The following is a 23,206-nucleotide window of genomic DNA, read 5'->3' on the forward strand; positions in this document are numbered from 1 at the left end:
TATTCAGCTAATCAGAGGGCTTTAAAGTTGTACAGCATCTTGTCAGATGGAAAATTGGAGAAAGGCACTCCAGACAAAGGGATGGCAGGGAATTAGCTCTTTATTCCTGTAGGCAACAGGGATCTTTAAGTGAGGTGGGGCGGGGTGGAGGTAGACTGATGACAGGAACATTGTTTTAAAGGATGCTGGGATAGTCAAATTGATAGACAATCCATTAGGGAAAAGGAAAGGTAAAAGACATCCAGCTCAAACCTGTCTGAAAAATTTCCTTTTCCCTTTTATAGCACACACAGCCACGATAACAACCAAAGCCTAGTTTTCAGTATTACATTATCCAACCAATTATAGTAAGTTGAAAAAATGGGACTGAATTTAACACATTTAAATGACAAAACACACCTTTTCTGTCAAATGATCTTTCAAAATAAAGACACTTAATATAAGGAACTCTGTTGCACGACATGAAAGTTCAAAGCAGCAAAGCTTATTTTAACATCAATGTGTAAACCAAATAATTACCCATTACCAGCATGTGAAATAGGTTTCCTAGCAATCCAAAGTATTTCTCCCAAGTGCATTTCATCTTTTCAGTTCACTTCTAGTGTTCTGAATTCATTGGCTTAGCTGCTGGCTATAAATAGGACATTCAGTGATTGTTTCAACGATGTTCTCTCCCTCAAACGGGGACACATATATACACACCAAATTCGCAAAGTATAGATTTTTTAATTTCCTAATCTCCTCTAAGGTAGTCCCCATTTTCATGAGGATCAGTCTTAGATGACATAAATGATTACCTACCTGCATATTCATAGAACCACTCTAAGCACCTCTTACTTGAAAAAGCTTCTTCTTCAGTCTTTATTCTAGTTGAATCATATTTTCTATACATGCTAGAAATTGAGAAAGCAGTTTTAAGTTATTTAAAGTAAAGATTCTGAGTTCTTTTTAAGTGGCAGATAGATTTTATTCATTTACCAAAACCATACATCTAGTGAATTGGCATTTCAAATATATTTTAAGTATTTTCCCTCCTGCATTTGAAGCTTCAGCTTTTATAACTAGTTTCAAACAAGTCACACCCAATATAGAATTAAGTGGTAAGCACTAAATACAGGTTTTTCTCTGATTAATGAATAATCAGTAAAAACTGAACAGAACAGGTATTAGATAGACCCCCTTCCCCCTCACTTGCCAGAACTAACTACAGAATGATACTGAGATACAGCAAGAAATGTCTACAGTGTTTTCTTCAATTGATGACCCTGGAACTCACTCATGGCTCACATTAAGTGCTCCTGACTTCTGTGTCTTATGAGTGTCAGGTTAGGCGCAGAGCACAGTCTAAGGAAGAACCTGTCAGTATTACACACCTGAAGGAAACACTAATAAAAAGAAACATTAAACTATTCAAGCTTCCATGAAAAATAAAATCAGGTATTCATTTGGATCACATAAAGTCTCGTGGATGTTTCTTGATTAGGTTAACTTTAAAACCCTCAGGAGAGAGAAGTACAGAGATATCCTAGCTTCTGCCATTGCCTACAACTCCTAGGACTGTGGAAACAGCCAGCACTAGCTGAAGAACAAAATCAGGAAGCACAGAGCCTCCTTCCAACAACACCGTGACCTTTGGCAGGAATGTCTTCATAACAACCTGGGCTGAGGGCTGACGTTGTCTCTATGTGGGGACAGGAGAGCAGACAGTATTTTTACAAACAGTAATTTAGATTAAAAAAACTATAAGTATACATTTTTCTTATCCTTTATTCATATATAAATTCCCTAGTTATATATAAACACTTATTATAATTTTAATTTACCATCATAGTATATAAAAATCATATATAATTCTTTTTTAATGAGCATTTATTCATGACCTGCACATTCACCAGAATAATATCTGTATATACATATGATTAGAAATTCTGAGTTTCAATACTAAAAAAAAAAAAAAAAAGCCATGGTTATAGGGTGGTAAGATATTGAAAATGTAAACCACCAGTTTTGTATTTCTTAAATAAAAGGTGGTCATAATACCTAGAAACAAAGGCAGATACTTTCCTAGGGTTCAAACAGATATGCTCCTATCCAGGGCCTGAATATTCCTATCTCAGCTCAGCTCAAAGTCTTTAACTGGTCAATAACCTAGAGACCTATATACAACACTGTCATGCTTGAATCGCTTAAATACATGAAAAAGAATAATGGAATACCATTCAGCCAGTAAAAGAAAAAAAAAACTGATATAGGCTATATAACATGATAAACACAAAAAAACATTTATCTAAGTGAGATAAAATGACCAGAAAAAGCAAATCTGTAAGAGCTAGAAAGTAGATTCATGGTTGCCTAGGACTGGGGATGAGAACAGGGAACGAATGTGAATGGGCATCTAGGACCTAACTGAGGTGACAGAAGTCTTCTAAAACTGGTCTGTAGTGATAGTTATACAAACTCTAACGACTTCGTAAAGACCACTGAATTTGTACACTCAAAATGGATGAACACTATAATATGTAAAAAGTTATTTAAAAATATATAGAAAGACTAAAAATGAAACTCAGATAATGCTATAGCTCCCTCTCCCTTGGGTGACCACGGAAATGCTTTAGCATACTTAATTATATTAGACAGTGGTGGAAAAAATAATAAACACTACATACAGTCACAACATGCTATGTGATTATTAAAATGGAGTAATTCCCCGATATCAAATCTACACTGCCAAGGAAGTAGAAAGTAACCTGGCCTCTTAATGCCAAAAAGCACTGGTCTAAACATTGCTGGTGATTATTTTCTAAATCACTGCTATCTTCTTTTAAGTAATATTGTATTTCCTACTTATTTGGGATACAAACAGTGACATTATTTGCGCATTTTCAGTCTACCTCCCTATCTCTCCAGCTGAGTTGTAGCATATTAAGTATCACAGCAAGAAACAGAAATCTCATCTAATCTCCTTGATTTATAGATGTACAAATTCAGGCCCCTTCGTGAAGAGACCCACAGAGCTAACATAAAAGGAGATAGAATTTGTTCATTGTTTAAAAAAAAAGAGAAGGAAAAAATGACATTAAAAATCATGAGGAAATAATCAAGATGCCTAAAATAAACAAATCTACAAACCTTTGGAGCTACCAAAATTCACAGTTCACTAGTCTTAAAGAGAAGTGGTTTAAACAAATTTTCTAACAAATCTGTTTCTAACAAATGCTCACTCTTCTGCAAAGAAACCTCGGCTCAGCTAACACTCACGGCAGGCTAAGAGCACAGGCACAGGCAGCCCTCACAGCCACGGACCCCGGTCCCCTGCAGAGGCAGTTACGGATTCCTGTGATGGCATTTAGTGCGAACACACACCAATCCTGTGGTCAACACGCACAGGCAGCAAGCCCATGAAAAGGAAAGAAAGAAACCCTACACTAGTTTTGGCAGATTGGTGGCTAAGATAAAACTTAAATTCTAAGAACTCAAACTAACTAATGTGTTTTCGTGTTATAAACCCACGCATCAAATTAAGAGACATGAAATAATTACACTTTGAGAGTTTGCCTGGCAAAACCAAAACCATGCTCCAGTAGTGTCTACACAGAGAAGACCCACAGGGGAGTAGGCAGAACCGTGCCTCTCCGGTGCTTCTGTCGTCAGTTCTGTCTCCTGTGGGGACATACCTCTCATGTCTGCTCTTCTTGGCAGATAAGTCATCCCCGGAGGCGGGTCTTCTCTTTTTCCGCGGCGGCATGGCCTTACTAAAGCAGTCCGAGGGGCCACAGGCACGCAGGCTTCCTGCGGGACAGGCAGAGGGCGCGGGGGTAAGGCATGGGGTCAGGGCACGGCACCTCCCAGCACTTGCACAGAAACGCCCCCACCAAATCAGAAACTTGTGTGGCTGGTCTGGTAAAGACTTTACATGTTCTGTAAATGCTATGAGGTGAAAATAATGGTTTTTAGTTTCTCTTTGAGAAAATGTTCTAGTCAAGAATAAACCTAGCAATGACACAAGTTAATACTCCCCCCCCCCCAAAAAAAAACCATACCAGAAATAGAGGTTATCATAATTTCAGTGTAGCCTCCAAAAATTGATATTAAGATAAACCACCTAAGCTTTCAGCTTCTCTTGCATGTCAACCCATGTTCCTTCAGAAGGAACTGGACTGCTGCCGCATGCATGCACATCACTAGGGAAGGCCGGTTCAACGGGACACCCTGCATCAGAACGCACACAAGCATAACAGCCCCCACATTCTTAAGCTTTAAGAGACAGCTGGTATGGAGTTCAGAAAACTAAAGAAATAAGTAACAGGATTTAGATTGTTGGATTTCTGGGGAAGAAGCCTGACATGATCATGAGCAAAATTTCCATAATAATCTTTAGTTTATTTCTGCCACCTAAAAAAATTTTTTTTCCACTTTCACTCAGGGTTTTCAGAAGCATACCTTTCATTTGGTAAAAAAATAATTTTAAAAATTAAATTAAATTGTAATAACAACAGACAAGAGCATGGAACACTTATTGAGACCTTACTATATATGAGCCAGGTCCCCTTCTCAACTCTTATATGTATTAACTCAACCTCTTAACCTCATAACAAGCTCATGAAAAAAGAACCATCATTACTGCCTATGCAGATGAGAAAACGGAGGCAGGGAGTTAGGTGGGTGGCAAAATTGGAATTCAAACCCTGACAGTCTCACTTCAGACCGTATTAACGATTATAAACTACCAGACAATTACAAGATAATTAAAACACCCCATTTAATACAAGTATTAGTAGATTTTTATGTCAATAACTGAATGACAGCAGGGCAGAGATAATTATCCCTACTTAACAGATGGAAAAACTAAGGCTCAGGCATCTGAGTGGCTCTGCAAGGTCTCGGAAGTGTGAAGGGGTAAATTCTGGCCACAAGCCTTACCCTGCCACTGTTCCATTGGTAGAGGCCCTGACTCTCAACATAAAGGCATACTGGGATTGAGGATTTGCCTTTAATGAATGAGTTCCCGCTCTTGACCTAACAATGTGACTTGGTCAATCACGAACGTATTCTGGGTCTGTGGTGTGTCATTTTAAGTATGAGAACTGTGCTACCTCTCAGGAGTTTTATGAGAAAAAAAAATCCACGCAATAGGTGCCAAGCACTGTGTGTGAACAGATGTTGGGGATATAAAGAAACATGCTCCCAGTGATATAATGGAGGTATGGCTGTAGAGCTCATGCTGGACCTCGGTGCTCACTGGATCCTCACAACCCTACAACGTAGAAATTGTCAGCATTCTCATTTTACAAATGAAGAGACTAAACCAGAGAAATCAGATGACTCATGGAAAGCAGTAGGTGAAGTCAAGAGTCAAACCCAAGCAGCGCGGCAGCCAGGCCCAAGCTCTCTGCCGCTGCTCACTGCCGCCTCCACTAGACCCCCCGGCAGAGGCTGAGCTGCTCAGAGAAGCAGGACGAGGCCTTGGGGACTGCGGACAATCAAGGGGCTGGGAAAAGAAGGTAAAAACCCGGGTAGGTCGAAAACCTTGGCAGGGTCAGGTCCTAGAAGTCAAAGGAAAAGAGTGCTGCAAGGAGGGCATCGTCTGCTGCACACAGAGAAAGCAGTGAAAGCACACCCCGAATTTCCCAATCAAGTCCAGGAGCAATGGGTTGCTGACGGCAGCAGCGGACTTGCAGTGGGCCGGGAAAGATGTGAGGTGAGGGAGTGACATACCAAACGTGGACAAGTCTTTCTAAAAAGCTGTTTGAAAGGCAGGGAGAGTTGTCAGTAGCTAATAGTCACAACCCTGGTAAGAGCAATGGTCAGGACTAGAACTCAAATCCTAGTTTATATACACTAGGCTAACACCATTGTGCTAAGTTACCAGGGTAACTGCTTCAAGAAATACCAACCGCCCTGGCCGGTTGGCTCAGTGGTAGAGCGTCGGCCTAGCGTGTGGAGGACCTGGGTTCGATTCCCGGCCAGGGCACACAGGAGAAGCGCCCATTTGCTTCTCCACCCCTCCGCCGCACTTTCCTCTCTGTCTCTCTCTTCCCCTCCCGCAGCCAAGGCTCCATTGGAGCAAAGATGGCCCGGGCGCTGGGGATGGCTCTGTGGCCTCTGCCTCAGGCGCTAGAGTGGCTCTGGTCGCAACATGGCGACGCCCAGGATGGGCAGAGCATCGCCCCCTGGTGGGCAGAGCGTAGCCCCATGGTGGGCGTGCCGGGTGGATCCCGGTAGGGCGCATGCGGGAGTCTGTCTGACTGTCTCTCCCTGTTTCCAGCTTCAGAAAAATGAAAAAAAAAAAAAAAGAAATACCAACCAAAAGCACTATGCTGTTATAAAACAAGACTATAGCCTGAATGAGGTCTGTGCCCAGTGCCAGGGACTGGACAAGGTCCTGCTAGCTTCTTCAGCACAGATGCAGACCCCAAACAGGGCAAAAAAAAGACAACTCTCTTAGTATCTTAGTACACTTCCTTCCTGGGAACCCAACCAGGCTCTGTCCTTCCCAAGGGTGGGGCAGGGAGTAGAGGGTTCTTCTGAGACACATATTTCTTGTTGCCCCACAACAGCAGCAAGAAATGGAAAAGAATGAGCCAGAGAAAAGTGTTGCCCACCAGTAACAAGCACCTCATTCATCTTCCCTTTGAAATGGTGGTCCTGTTTATAAACACTAAAGCATTCAAAAGGGTCCCAAAAGTTGCAGAATAATCCAAGCATTTGCAGACTGCCAACACACAAGAAAAAGACTTATTCTTGTCCATTGGTGCCTTGGGGTGGGCCTTGCAAAATGAAAAAGTACACCCTATAGAGCTGAAAAGCCTGTGACACTGCTCAGAAATGAGTCTGCCTTACACACCCAGGTTTGCTTCTCCTGCCTCGGATGTGCACATGGGAAGGAAAGACATTTTCTTCCAGGATCGGTCATGGTTTGGTTTTGGGCATTGGGTCTGGCAGTTGCCTCCACCAGTGTTGGCAGAACACAAAGGAAAATGCACTTCTCTCCTCAGCCCACGGGAAGATGAACACTATTTTAAATAATGTCTTTACCAACAGTCACCAATAAAGGTTAGTCCAGTAGCTCCTCCCTATCTGCTTCTTCACAGAAACACTGGTGTAATGTCAGGCTTTCACTGAATCCTACTTGTCAAAAGCACTGTGCTCTTGTTAAACACAAACACCTTGTTAACCAACTTTTTCAACTTTCCCTACTTCCTTATTGATGATGCTTTCTATTAAAAAATGTAATGTCATTTTTTCTTGTGTCTGTATAAAAGTTATTCAAAATTTGAGCCCCAGATTATCCTAAATGTGTCATTTTATTCTTTCTTTTATTCTGCATTTTTATCTTCTAGCTAAGAACCATTGCTTCTGTTTAGATCTCTCTAATAATGGTCTGTATGAGCGAGGGGTTGTTATGGGGCTGGCTTTCACAAAGAAACCGTGTCTGTTTGCCTTTCTGCTGCCCCTCACAGGAGGCACCCCGGCTCACTGGCCCTCACCCCACCTCACAGGAAGAATGAGTTAAATTCAATACCCAGTGATCGTGCAAAGGACATAGCTACTCAGGCAGACCCCTACAACTCATGATGGTGAAAAGTTTTAGACTACATAAAAAGCCATTTTTTAAGGTTGTGGAAAACTAAGTTTACTTAAAATAATTTGCCAATGTGAACCAAATAAACAAAATACAGAGAAAACACAATTCAAGGCTTGTTTGCCCCAAACCCTCTACCCCAACATGGCTCCAAGGATCCTACCTGAGCAAAGCCACAATGAGGGTTTTTAAGTGTGCATACAAAGGTACACCTTGGTTTGCAGGGCCCCATTTGGGTTACCTGTAATACACATTAGCTAATAATGTATCATAGTGCAGCAACAATAAGATATATACACTGACAGCACTATAGCAGAATCTAGATAAATGTTTGTTGAATAAATGTGTTCCTAAAATATGTGTAAATCAAGTTCTGCTAAAACACCAGTACGTTTCCAGGGATTTAAAGCACTTATGAATAGATAATATATTGCAACTTCAGATTTTCCCATTTCTCAGTAAACAAGCAGTTGATTTTAAGTTTCTTACCAGGCAGAATTTTTAAAAACATATAGTCTAGAATGTTTGTTTCTTAAAATAACTCTGATGTCTTTTTATAATAAAAATAGTTAAGTCTAAGTGAATAGGTTTTAAAAATTTGTATTTATTTATATAGTTAAATTTAGACTTTATTGACTCAGAACTTGTATCCTAATCTACTTCAATTAAACTATCTTTAAAAAAAGTTTAGAGTGATGGCAGAGAAATAGTGGCATGAGAAATACTCCTAATCTCTCCCCTTGAAATTTAGACAAATTTAACAACTAAATACAGAGAGAAAAAAAATTAGGAGCACCCAAAATTTACACACACCAGACAAAGGTATGACTGGGTGAAAAAGTGGCTGAATATATAAAACAGATGATGGAGCATTTCGCTTTCCGTGCTAATCTGAAGTAGAGGCACTTTTGTTTGGAGCCCAGCAAAGAGGAGAGGCTGAACTAATAGGGATGGAGCAGAGGAAGGGTGGGCGCCCAAACAAAGGAAAGATCACACTGGCTCTACCTGAGATCACCGACACTGGGCGCGCACACAGGTGGTGGGATCCACCTAAAATTACCAGCACGGGTGCCTGCGTGGGCCGGCGCAAGCATCTTTGTGTATTCCCAGAAGCGCTAGCGACTACCCCTAGCATCACCAGCATGGGGAGCGAGCAGAGTGCAGGCTGAGGTGCTTTGCCTGAGATTAACAACGCTGGGCATCTGCAGTAACACCAGCATTTTTGAGCACTCCCCACTCCACAATCCCCAGCACTGGGTACCTGTGAGGGCACCAGGATCTTTGGGCATTACCAGCTCCACGATCTCCAGCGCCGGGCATGCACATGGGCCAGGACCCTTGGCCTGAGAATGCCAGGGCTGGGCGCCTGAACGGTGGCTGCAACTGTCTGTGTGTAGTTGTGGGAGCTGGACACATACGTGGCCTGTCCCCAGCTACCAAGCAGGGCAAATGGGAAAAGCCCATAGAGATCAAAACTAGGGCATGCTGAGCCATGCCAGAAAAGCCCGCTGGCCCATAGAATTTTGCCTGTGTGTAACATAAAGGAACTTGGCCCTTGGTCTGTGCCTTGCCCTGCGTGCCCATGCTAGTGGCTCTGGTTCCCACTGCCTTCCCCAGAACTGTGCTTTGAGCAGTACTGAGGGGGGACCTGGCTGTGCATAGATTCCCTTGCTGCGAGACAGTGGCTGAGGTGGACCCCACAACTAAGTCTCCAGGCTGCTAGCTCCCATGGGAGGGACATGCGAACAGGTGCCCGGAAAACTGGCACTCCCATTACTAGAGCCAGATAATTGCAAAGCCCTAACAAGCCCCACCTGTCAACGGGACTGAGGCCCAGCCTACGCCATTGCCACAGTGAGACATCCGCAGACCTCTGCCAAAGAGCCATGCAGAGGCAAACTTGTAGTACAGTAGCACCTGCTGAAAAAAAGGGAAGAAGCTACCTCTCAAAACCAGGAAAAAAATTACTTTTTAACGGTTTTTGTCACTTTTACTTCTTTCTTTTTTCTTTTTCTATTATTTTCCTTTTGAACTACATTATTCACAGTTGTTACATTTTTCATTCCTGTTTTTTGTGAGGGTTTTGTTTCAGAAACCTTTACTTCTGGGGTTTTTTTTCTTTGTTTTTTCTTTTTCTTTGTTTTGTATTCTATTTTTTGTCCTCTCTTTCTCTTTATTCTCCCTTCTCGTTTCTTCTCCTTTACCTTTTTTTCTTCTTCTTTTTTCCACTCTCATCCAATCATCACTTATCAAATTATTATATTTCAGCCTATTTTTCTTTGTGACATTTTGCTTGTTTCTGACTACATTTTTTCTCTATTTTGTCATCTCTCCTTAATTTCTATTCCTTGTTCTTTGTAGTTTTTGTTCCACTATCATTATAGAATTTTCATTTCTTTCACTGTATTTTTAAACTTTTATTTTACTTTCTTAATTATCTCTTATTAGTGTTATTAACAATACCACTCTCAAATGCTATTAAGAAAAAAGAAATAAAATATCATGGATACAAAAGACAGAGACGTAGCTCAGATAGATAAAAAATCTCTAGAAAAAAATTTCAATTACATGGAAACCTTGGAGTTAAATGACAGGGAATTCAAAATTGAAGTCCTAAAAATACTCAGTGAAATACAAGAAAGCTCTAAAAGGCAATTTAGTGAGCTCAAAAAACAATTTAATGAACAAAAAGAATATTTCAAGGAAACTGAAGCTATAAAAAGGAACCAAACAGAGATAAAAAACTCAATACATGAACTGAAAAATGAGATGACAAGCTTAACTAATAGAACAGGCCAGACAGAAGAAGAGAGTACTAACATAGAAGAAGACAAGCAACTAGAGATACTACAGAGAGAAGAAGAGAGAAACTCACAAATTTAAAAACGTGAGAAAGCCCTACAATAATTGTCTGAAAAGAGCAATATAAGAGTTAACAGGTATATCTGAAGGAGAAGAGAGAGGAAAAGGAATGGAGAACATATTCAAACAAATAATCAATGAGAATTTCCCAAGCCTGTAGAAAGAATTAGAGCCTCAAATCCAAGAAACAAACAGAAACTGATTACCTTAACTCAAAGAGATCTACTCCAAGGCACATCGTAATGAAATTATCACAAATCAATGACAAAGAAAAAATCCTCAAGGCAGCCAGGGAAAAGAAGACTACAACATAGAAAGGAAGGCCCATTAGGTTATCATCAGATTTCTCAGCAGAAACTCTGCAAGCCTGAGAGTGGACCCCAATATTTAAAGTACTGAAAGAGAGGAACTTCCAGCCAAGAATACTATATCCATCAAAGATTTCCTTCAAATATGTAGGGGAAATAAAAACATTCACAGATATAGAGAAGATGAGAGAGTTTATAACCAGAAAATCCCCACTTCAGGAAATACTAAAGGGCGTTATTTGACCAGATACAAAGAACAAAACACACACACACACACACACACACACACACACACAAAATCACAAGTTAAAGCTCCAACAAGACCAAAATAAAAACAAGAATAATCTATGACAATAAAAACAAAAAAGGGGAGAAGACAAAAATTAGCAGTAACAAAGGAGGATGGAGTGCAGAACTCATGAGATAATGGACTACAATGAATATGATATATATTATTTTAATTACCTAATGATAACCACCCCTGAAAATACCACTACTGAAACACATGGCTTAAAAAATGAAGAAACAGAGAAAAGAAGTATGGAATATAACCAAATAAAAACAAATGACAGAAAAACAAAAGAGAAGAACCAAACAATAAATACAGCTATTAGCATTATTTAAAATGACAATAGGAAACCCTCACGTGTCAATAATTACATTAAACGTAAATGGATTGAACTCACCAATAAAAAGACACAGAGTAGCAGAATGGATCAAAAAGAAAATCCAACTGTATGCTGTCTTCAAGAAACACATCTAAGCTATAAGGATAAAAATAGACTCAAAGTGAAAGGCTGGAAAATGATTCTCCAAGCAAATAATATCCAAAGAAAAGGAGGTGTAGCTATACACATATCTAACAATGCTGACTATAAGACAAAGATGATCATTTCATAATGACAAAGGAAACACTGACTCAAGAACACATAACACCTCTTAATATATATGCATCAAACCAAGGAGCACCAAGGTATATAGGACATCTACTAACTGATCTAAAAATAAAAACCGACAAAAATACAATCATACTTGGAGACCTCAATACACCACTGATAGCTCTACATCGTTCATCCAAACAGAAAATTAGTAAAGAAATATTGACCTTAAATGAAACACTAGAACAATTAGATATGAGACATCTATAGGACATTTCATCCCAAAACGTCAGAGTATACATTTTTCTCCAGTGTACAGGTTACATTCTCAAGAATTGGCCATATGTTGGGACACAATACTAACATCAACAAATTCAGAAAGACTGAAATTATACCAAGCATATTCTCTGACCATAGAGCTTTGAAACTAGCATTCAACTTCAAAAAAGAAGTAAACAAACCCACAAAAATGTGGAAATTAAACAACATACTTCTAAAAAACGACTAGGTCAAAGAAGAAATAAAAGCAGAAATCACTCAAAGTCTTCCAAAAAATTGAAGAAGAAGCAATACTTCCAAACACATTTTATGAGGCCAACATAACCCTCATACCAAAACCAGGCAAGGATGGCACAAAAAAAGAAAACTACAGACCAATATCTCTAATGAATACAGATGCTAAAATACTAAACAAAATACTAGCAAATCGAATACAACAACATATTAAAAAAATAATACATCATGATCAAGTGGGATTCATCCCAGAATCTCAAGGATGGTTCAACATACGTAAAACGGTTAACGTAATACACCATATCAACAAAACAAAGAACAAAAACCACATGATCTTATCAATAGACGCAGAAAAGGCTTTCGATAAAATACAACACAATTTTATGTTTAAGACTCTCAACAAAATGGGTATAGAAGGAAAATATTTCAACATGATAAAGGCCATATATGATAAACCATCAGCTAACATCATATTAAATGGCACTAAACTGAAGGCTTTCCCCCTTAAATCAGGAAAAAGACAGGGTTGTCCACTCTCTCCACTCTTATTTAATGTGGTACTAGAGGTTCTAGCCAGAGCAATCAGACAAGACAAAGAAATAAAAGGCATCCATATCGGAAAAGAAGAAGTAAAGGTATCACTTTTTGCAGATGATATGATCCTATACATCGAAAACCCCAAAGAATCCACAAAAAGACTACTAGAAACAATAAGCCAATACAGTAAGGTCGCAGGATACAAAATTAACATACAGAAGTCAATACCCTTTCTATATACCAACAATGAAACAACTGAGAAGGAACTCAAAAGAATAATCCCCTTCACGATTGCAACAAAAAAAATAAAATACTTAGGAATAAACATAACAAAGAATGTAAAGGACTTATATAATGAAAACTATACACCATTGTTAAGGGAAATCGAAAAAGATATAATGAGATGGAAGAATATACCTTGTTCTTGGCTAGGAAGAATAAATATAATCAAGATGGCTATATTACCCAAAGCAATATACAAATTTAATGCAATTCCCATCAAACTTCCAATGACGTTTTTTAAAGAAATAGAGCAAAAAATCATCAGATTTATATGGAACTATAAAAAACCCCGAATAGCCAAAGCAATCCTAAAGAAAAAGAATGAAGCTGGGGGCATTACAATACCTGACTTCAAACTATATTATAGGGCCATGACAATCAAAACAGCATGGTATTGGCAGGAAAATAGACACTCAGACCAATGGAACAGAATAGAAAGTCCAGAAATAAAACCACATATATATAGTCAAATAATTTTTGATAAAGGGGCCAACAACACACAATGGAGAAAAGAAAGCCTCTTCAATAAATGGTGCTGGGAAAACTGGAAAGCCACATTCAAAAGAATGAAAGTGGACTACAGTCTCTCCCCCTGTACAAAAATTAACTCAAAATGGATCAAAGATCTAAACATAAGACCTGAAACAATTAAGTACATAGAAGAAGACATAAGTACTAAACTCATGGACCTGGGTTTTAAAGAACATTTTATGAATTTGACTCCAAAGGCAAGAGAAGTGAAGGCAAAAATTAATGAATGGGACTACATCAGACTAAGAAGTTTTTGCTCAGCAAGAGAAACTGATAACAAAATAAACAGACAGCCAACTAAATGGGAAATGATATTTTCAAACAACAGCTCAGATGAGGGCCTAATATCCAAAATATACAAAGAACTCATAAAACTCAACAACAAACAAACAAACAATCCAATAAAAAAATGGGAAGAGGACATGAACAGACACTTCTCCCAGGAAGAAATACAAATGGCCAACAGATATATGAAAAGATGCTCATCTTCTTTAGCTATTAGAGAAATGCAAATCAAAACGGCAATGAGATACCACCTCACACCTGTTCGATTAGCTGTTATTAGCAAGACAGGTAATAGCAAATGTTGGAGAGGCTGTGGAGAAAAAGGAACCCTCATACACTGTTGGTGGGAATGTAAAGTAGTACAACCATTATGGAAGAAAGTATGGTGGTTCCTCAAAAAACTGAAAATAGAACTACCTTATGACCCAGCAATCCCTCTACTGGGTATATACCCCAAAAACTCAGAAACATTGATACGTAAAGACACATGCAGCCCCATGTTTATTACAGCATTGTTCACAGTGGCCAGGACATGGAAACAACCAAAAAGCCCGTCAATAGATGACTGGATAAAGAAGATGTGGCACATATACACTATGGAATACTACTCAGCCATAAGAAATGATGACATTGGATCATTTACAGCAAAATGGTGGGATCTTGATAACATGATACGAAGCGAAATAAGTAAATCAGAAAAAACCAGGAACTGCATTATTCCATATGTAGGTGGGACATAAAAGTGAAACTAAGAGACATTGATAAGAATGTCTTATCAATGGTTACGGGGGGAGAGGGGAATGGGAGAGGGAATGGGGGAGGGGGAGGGGCACAAAGAAAACAAGATAGAAGGTGACAGAGGACAATCTGACTTTGGATGATGGGTATGCAACATAATTGAACGACAAGATAACCTGGACTTGTTATCTTTGAATATATGTATCCTGATTTATTGATGTCACCCCATTAAAAAAATAAAATTATTAAATAAATAAATAAATAAATAAAAGCAGAAATCAAAAGATATATACAGACAAATGAAAATGACAACACAACATATCAGAATCTCTGGGATGCAGCAAAAGCAGTAATAAGAGATAAGTTCATATAATTACAGGCTTATATGAACAAACAAGAGAGCCCAAGTAAACAACTCTCATATAAACAAAATCCAAAATGAAAGAGGAGAAATCACCACAGATATCATAGATATACAAAGGATTACTGTAGAATACTATGAAAAACTATATGCCACTAAATTTAACAATCTAGAAGAAATGGATAAATTCCTAGAACAATATAATCATCCTAGACTGAATCATGAAGAAGTTGAAAGCCTAGAACAGACCCATAAGCAGGGAGGAAATAGAAACAACTATCAAAAACTTCCCCAAAAATAAAAGTCCAGGGCCAGACGGCTATACTAGTGAATTCTATCAAACATTCAAAGAAGATGTGGTTCTCAACCTACTCAAAGTCATCCAAAAAATTGAAGAAGCAACTCTTCCAAACACATTTTATGAGGCCAACATAACCCTTATACCAAAACCTGGCAAGGGCAACACAAAAAAAGAAAACTACAGACCAATATCTCTAATGAATCCAGTTACAAAAATCCTAAACAAAATACTAGCAAACCGAATACAACAACACATTAAAAAAATAATTCACCATGATCAAGTGGGATTCATCCCAGAATCACAAGAATGGTTAAACATATGTAAAACAACATAATATACCATATCAACAAAACAAAGAATAAAACCATTGATCCTATCAATAGATGAAGAAAAGGCATTTGATAACATACAACATCATTTTATGTTTAAAACACTCAACAAAATGGGTATAGAAGAAAAATACCTCACCATAATAAAGGCCATTTATGACAAACCATCAGCTAACATCATATTAAATAGCAAAAACTGAAAACTTTTCCTCTAAAATCAGGAACAAGACCAGGCTGCCCACTCTCCACTCCTCTTCAGTAGTACTAAAGTTCTAGCCAGAGCAATCAGACAAGACAAAGAAAAAAAAGGCATTCATATTGGAAAAGAAGAAGTAAAGGTTTCAATTTTTGCAGATGATATGATCCTGTATATAGAAAACCCCAAAGACTCCACAGAAAGACTATTAGAAACAATAAACCAATACAGTAAGGTCACAGGATACAAAATTAACATACAGAAATCTATTGCTTTTTTAAATGCCAACAATGAAACTTAAGAAAATGAACTCAAAAAAATAATCCCTTTTAAGGTTGCAACAAAAAAATAAAATACCTAGGAATAAATGTAACAAAGAATGTAAAGGACCTATATGATGAAAATTACAAAGCATTGTCAAAGTAAACTGAAAAAGACACAATGAAATGGAAAAATATTCTTTGTTCTTGGAGAGTAAGAATAAGTATAGTTAAAATAATCATATTACCCAAAGCAAATTTAATGCAATTCCATTCAAAATTCCAATGTCATTTTTTAAAGAAATGGAACAAAACATCATCAGATTTATATGGGAACATAAAACCCTGAATAGCCAAAGTAATCCTAAGGGAAAAAAATGAAGCTGGGGTCATTATAATACCTGACTTCAAATTATACTACAGAGCCATGATAATCAAAACAGCATAGTATTACAGAAAAATAGACACTCAGACCAATGGAACAGAATAGAAAGCGCAGAAATAAAACCACATACATATATGGTCAAATCATCTTTGACAAAGGAGCCAAAAACACACAAGGGAGAAAAGAAAGTCTCTTCAATAAATGGTGCTGGGAAAACTAGAAAGTCACATGCAAAAGAATGAAACTCAACTATGGATCAAAGATCTAAATATAAAATCTGAAACAATAGAATACATAGAAGAAAACATAGGTACTAAACACATGGACCTTGGCCACAGAGAACATTTTATGAATTTGACTCCAAAGGCAAGGGAAGTGAAGGCAAAGATAAATGAATGGGACTACATCAGAATAAAAAACTTTTGCGCAGTGAAAGAAACTGACAACAAAATAGACAGCCAATTAAATGGGAGATGATATTTTCGAACAGCTCAAATAAGGGGCTAATATCCAAAATATATAAAGAACTCACAAAACTCAACAACAAACAAGCAAACAACCCAATAAAATAAATGGCAAGAGGACATGAACAGACACTTCTCCCAAGAAGAAATACAAATGGCCAATAGAGACTGACCAGGCGGTGGCACAGTGGATAGAGAGTCGGACTGGGATGCTGAGGACCCAGGTTCAAGACCCCGATGTCGCCAGCTTAAGCGCGGGTTCACCTGGTTTGAGCAAAAGCTCACTAGCTTGGACCCAAGGTCACTTGCTCGAGCAAGGGGTTACTCGGTCTGCTGGAGGCCCGTGGTCAAGGAACATATAGAAAGCAATCAATGAACAACTAAGGTGTCACAATGCACAACAAAAAACTAATGATTGATGATTCTCATCTCTTCGTTCCTGTCTGTCTGTCCCTGTCTATCCCTCTCTCTCTCTCTGTCTCTATCAAAAAAACAAAAAAAAATACCACCACCAGCAAAAAAACAAATGGCCAATAGATATATGAAAAGATGCTCATCTTCACTCGCTTTTAGAGAAATGCAAAAGAGATATCACTTCACACCTGTTAGATTAGCTATTATCAACAAGACAGGTAATAGCAAATGTTGGAGAGGCTGTGGAGAAAAAGGAACCCTCATTCACTGTTGGTGGGAATGTAAATTAGTACAACCATTATGTACTAATGAAGAAAAGTATGGTGGTTCCTCAAAAAATTAAGAATAGAACTACCATATGACCCAGCAATCCCTCTACTGGGTATATACCCCCAAAACTCAAAATATTGGTACCTAAAGACACATGCAGCCCCATGTTCACCGCAGCATCGTTCACTGTGGCCAAGACATGGAAACAACCAAAAAGCCCTTCAGGGTCCAGGACCGTTGGCCCCATCTACGACACTGTGGACAAGCCTAGGGTATTTCTCCAAGAAGCAGGTAAACTGATCTCATTTGCACAAGGGCCACTTAACTATGTCTTGCCTGAATAGACAGGTTTTTTATTCTTCCCTCGAAGATCTCTGTTGTGGGTGTTGATAGTCCTTTTTTCTGCTGCTTTGTTTAATATATAGTGTTTCCTTTATTCCTCCTACCCCCTATGCCCCACTCATATTTCAGGCTGGGACCTACTCCTAATTTAGAGCTCTCTTTCCCAGCTTAGTGTATCCCAAGGTTCTCTTTACCAAGCCACAGTCGCAGAGCTCCAGGGAAAAGCAAACTGGTCTCATCTGTCCAGGCAGAGAAAAACAGAAGCTCCATCTCCACACATGCTGCAGATGGCTTTTCCAGTCTACCTGAATCATTACCAGCTAGAAGCAGCGGTCATTGGGACCTGGACGTGAGCTGCAAAGTATAGAACGGTGACAATTCCAGTGCCATGCGGACTTTTCCTGGAGGTGGACTTGTCCTGGACTCCTGCTCCCTGTGACAGCTCCTAACAGACTGAACTGTGGTCGGGTTGCATTTTTCAGGGATTTGGCATGGTGTTGGGGCCAACTTGGACTTGGTGAACATGTTAAGGACACTACTCTTTTACGGACTCTTGCTGTATTGGCCAAGAGTTTGCTTAAAGGCTTTAATCACTGTAAAAAAAAAAAAAATAGAAGACTGGATAAAGAAGATGTGGCACATATACACCATGGTATACTATTCAGCCATAAGAAATGATGACATCGGATCACTTACAAGAAAATGGTGGGATCTTGATGACATTATATGGAGTGAAATAAGTAAATCAGAAAAAAAACAAGAACTGCAGGATTCCATACATTGGTGGGACATAAAAACGAGAATAACAGACATGGACAAGAGAGTGGTGGTTACGGGGGGATGGGGGGAGGGAAGAAGGGAGAGGGGGAGGGGGAAGGGGAGGGACACAAAGAAAACTAGATAGAAGATGAGGGAGGACAATCTGACTTTGGGTGATGGGTATGCAACAGAATTGAATGACAAGATAACCTGGACATGTTTTCTTTGAATATATGTACCCTGATTTATTGATGTCACCCTATTAAAATTAATAAAAATTTATTTTTTTAAAAAAAGCCCTTTAATAGAAGATTGGATAAAGAAGATGTGGTACATATATACAATGGAATACTACTCAGCCATAAGAAATGATGACATAGAATCATTTACAACAACGTGGATGGACCTTGATAACATTATACTGAGTGAAATAAGCAAATCAGAAAAAGCTAAGAACTGTATGATTCCATACATAGGTGGGACACAAAATTGAGACTCATAGACATAGATAAGAGTGCAGTGATTACCAGGAAGAGGGAAAAGGAGGAGAGGGTGGGGGTGGTTGGAGGGGAGGAGCATAAAGAAAACCAAATGAAGGATTATAGAGGACGATTTGACTTTGGGTGATGGGTAAACAACATAACTGAATGTCAAAATGATCTGGAGATGTTTTCTCTAAATCTATGTGCTCTAGTTGACCAAATTATTATTATTTTGTGTGTGTGTGTGTGTGTGTGTGTGTGTGTATTTTTCCGAAGCTGGAAACAGGGAGGCAGTCAGACAGACTCCCGCATGCGCCCGACCGTGATCCACCCCGGCACGCACACCAGGGGGCAATGCTCTGCCCATCTTGGGGCATTGCTCTGCCGCAATCAGAGCCATTCTAGTGCCTGAGACAGAGGTCACAGAGCCATACTCAGCACCCGGGCAAACTTTGCTCCAGTGGAGCCTTGGCTGCGGGAGGGGAAGAGAGAGACAGAGAGTTAGGAGAGGGGGAGGGGTGGAGAAGCAGATGGGCGCTTCTCCTGTGTGTCCTGGCTGGGAATCGAACCTGGGACTCCCACAAGCCAGGCTGATGCTCTACCACTGAGCCAACCGGCCAGGGTAAATAAAATTTTTTTAAGTTTAGTAAGCAAATAATATAAACAAAAATGTTATGGAATGTTTATCTGCTTCAAAGAATGAGCTATTTTAACCCTTTGAAGTATCACCTTGAGTACAATCTGACATTATAGGCAGAGGCAAAATATTTATATTAAGGCTTTTTTTATTGCCATTTCAAATAAAAGCAACTTTCTAATAAACTTTAAGGAATTCAGAAATTCATTAAAAATGATCAGAGCTACAAGTTTTCATTGTCTAACAATCACCAAGGAAAAGCAATGATAAAAAACACTTTAAAAACAGTAAATGAAAACCCTCCCAACTCTCCCATCATTAGAAGCTCTTTGTTGATGCTTTCATATTTATATGATTCTTAAGAAATCAATAAAAATTGTTTATATTTTTTACCCAAGGGTTATGACTTGAGTTCTGGTTTCTTTCTTTTTTGGTTCAGTGTTTAAAGAGAACAAATAAGTTCTTCTATTAACCAACTAAATTTTCAAATAAATCAGATACTGAATGAATATAGTCATTCCTTCCACATTAAACAATTGGAAATACTGCCAACATTTTCCAACATAGCTATCTTAATATTTGGTCCCAGAGCAACTTGAGTTTACCTGAATCAGACCAAAGGCCCTACACTGTCTCATATCCAACTTGTCTTGGTACTTTAAGTAAGTGATTCTCAATAAATGCTGTCTCAGTAGGTGCTCCACTGCCTCTATTTTTTAAAATCATTTGCTCATGAGCCTCAAGTTAAAAAAAGTCCTGTGCAGGATTCATTTTCTATAAGACACGTAAAATTGTGTACCTAATTTCTAGTCCTCTCCAAATGAGAGGTCTTTGATACTAGAGACGTCTTCTGACATTTCTGAACTTAGTATAAATGCATGTTCCAATACAAAAATCTTACTAATTTTTCATTTTAGTGACTTTGTTATATCGTATCGCTTTGTTCCACTTAATAACATTTTACATGATCCATTGTGCCACTTCAATACCTTTTAGATAGCTTTTTCAACCTCACTTTTCACTGAACAATGTCACAAAGATAGAGTAATTTGGGTTGATAAACAGATGGCAATTTAAGACACCTTACCAGTACCTAATATTTGATTTCATTTTCTTGAACAGATCATTGAATTACTTGCTTGCTTGAATAAAACTATTAGTGTCTGAATGCACATCTTTATCCTACTATTTAAGGCAAAAAAGAACTGCCTTTCCTTTATCATTAAATAATATTGACTTCTAAGATCTATCATCCTCCTTCATCATTTTATTTTTGTCCCTTCTGCATTTTTTTACACACTGCCAGTATTTGAGGCTTCTTCTCCAACATTAACTGCCTGTCAGTCGGTCTGTCTCATTGTTTTGTTTGTTTTGGGGTATTTTTTTTTTGGTGGAAGACTGAAAGCACCAAATAAAAGTGGTAAAGGAGGCAGAGCAGGAAAATACTGGCCTCTTTGCACTGGCATTTGGCTCTTCCATATACTGTGTAATAGCTATTGCTCAAACTATTGTTGGGCCAAGAGATTAGAACAGGCATTACAATGATTAACTTTCTCAGATTTCCAAACATTATAGACTTTGTTGTTTTTTTTTGTTTTTGTTTTTTAAGGGAGAGGAGGAAAGATAGTGAGACAGACTCCTGCATGTGCCCGACTGGATCTACCCAGCAAGTCTTGTCTGGGGCCAGTGCTCCAATCAACCGAGTTATTTTTAGCACCTGAGGCTGATGGCGCTTGGACCAACCAAGCTATCCTCAGTGCTCAGAGATGACTCAAACCAATCAAGCCACTAGCTGCAGGACAGGAAGAGGAGATAAGAGGAATAGGGAAGGGCAGAGAAGTAGATGGTTGCTTCTCTTGTGTGCCCTGACTGGGAATTGAACCCAGGACGTCCATATACTGGGCAACACTCTACTGACTGGGTCACCAGCCAGGGCCTGTTGTTTAATTTTTAAAGTATACTCTGTCAAGTATGTAATCACAAGTGATGCTATAACCAGAGGGAGAAAATGTTAATGAAATTGACAACTCTGAGAAACTGACATTGACAGGCACTCACAAGGTATCAGGCACTGCACCAGCATGTCATATACCAAACATCAGACACATCCATTGTCTCCAGGGGGTGAAAGAGGAGGTATGAGATTAAATTCACTTTCCACTTTCATTATCCTTAATTATAACTTCCAGTTACTAAATTGCCACATTCAGATTAAATATTTAAATGTGAAATTACCATAGTAACCATAGTCATTTAAATCCAAAGTTCAAAGTTAACTACATAATGTACAAGATTCAGAATTTAGAGATTGTTTTACCTCAGCTAAGTGGAAGACAACTCAAGGCTTTATGAATACAAGATTCAGTTTAAACCAAAACTACACTAACTCTTAAGTTTAAAAACATCTCCAAAGCCTACCAACAAACTGTCCCAAAACAGAAGAGGTGTGCTTTCTTAACTATTAAAACTGAAATTAATGCTGAAAATTTTATTTCAGCATTATTGGTAGTAGTTAAAAGTAAACACACTTAAATGTATATCAAGAAAAACATATTATGATCTATTCATGAATTAGAAAATTAGGCATTCATTAAAAAAGAAAGCAAATGCTTATAAATGTGCTACGATGAGAAGATCTCCAAGACAATCTGAGTGGCAAACAGAAGAGAAACATACAGATGTGCATTTGTACAGTATTTGGGAAAAAATATGCCATCATCATCACCACCACCTGGGAAACAAATATAAGACTGGAAGGGCTGTGTCTACAGAGTCAGATGTGCAGTACTAGTGGGAATGGAAGCTGGGGTAATATAAATAAAATGGGACAGAAATCTTCACTTTTTGTATACCTTTTCGACACTTCTTTTTAAACCATGTGCAAACATTGCTTGTAAATTATAAAGGAAACTGCTTTTGACTGTCTTTGAATTATCTGTATTTACTGAAACAAAAAGATCTAGTATAGACTCTGTGGCCTGACATTCTAGAACACTCCTGACAGCCTCTGCCAGGTCTGATCTGCCTGGTGAGAAGGAACTGAGCAGAGGGGCCAGCCCCTACTGAACTCCCTTTCAGATGGGCCTACCAACAGAAGTTCACACCCTTCCACTGTCGCAGGGGGGGTTAGACAGGGAACAGAGCATGCTGGTCTGTGCTTATCTAGCTGCAGCGGTGACTGAGTGTAAGGCTATCTGATGCAGGTGAAATACTGAAAAGCCTCTGCATTTTTGCTTCACAACTAAGCTGTGTTTTACTTCAATCTCCATCTTGTGCCGAATTTTCAACTGATTCTGAACCAACTTGGAGGGGAGAGTGAGGAGAATTTTAAATCCCAACAACTTCCAAAATACACTCTTAAATGAAAAAAGAACAATTGCTATACAGTATGACCTCATCGATGCTAAAATAAAAAAAACACTACTATAAAAAGATATGCATGTATAAAAATATGTGAAAGTAAAAATGAGACTCAGAGACATGGACAAGA

At 38.7% G+C, this 23,206-nt stretch overlaps 1 protein-coding gene across 8 annotated transcripts in view; it reads right to left on the reverse strand.

The window, feature by feature from the left end:
- The window catches only part of DCUN1D4 (defective in cullin neddylation 1 domain containing 4), a 90,717-nt gene that overhangs the window by 44,448 nt on the left and 23,063 nt on the right, over positions 1 to 23,206 (reverse strand). For all 8 annotated transcript variants that reach the window (XM_066279836.1, XM_066279833.1, XM_066279835.1 and 5 more), the window contains 2 exons: positions 3,675 to 3,789; positions 802 to 893 (listed from right to left, as the gene is read on the reverse strand). In XM_066279836.1, the coding sequence (XP_066135933.1) occupies positions 802 to 893; positions 3,675 to 3,789 (207 nt within the window). The remainder of the gene's footprint in view (positions 1 to 801; positions 894 to 3,674; positions 3,790 to 23,206) is intronic.

This window comes from Saccopteryx bilineata, chromosome 5 (assembly GCF_036850765.1).
Source record: "Saccopteryx bilineata isolate mSacBil1 chromosome 5, mSacBil1_pri_phased_curated, whole genome shotgun sequence".
Taxonomy (NCBI): Eukaryota; Metazoa; Chordata; class Mammalia; order Chiroptera; family Emballonuridae; genus Saccopteryx; species Saccopteryx bilineata.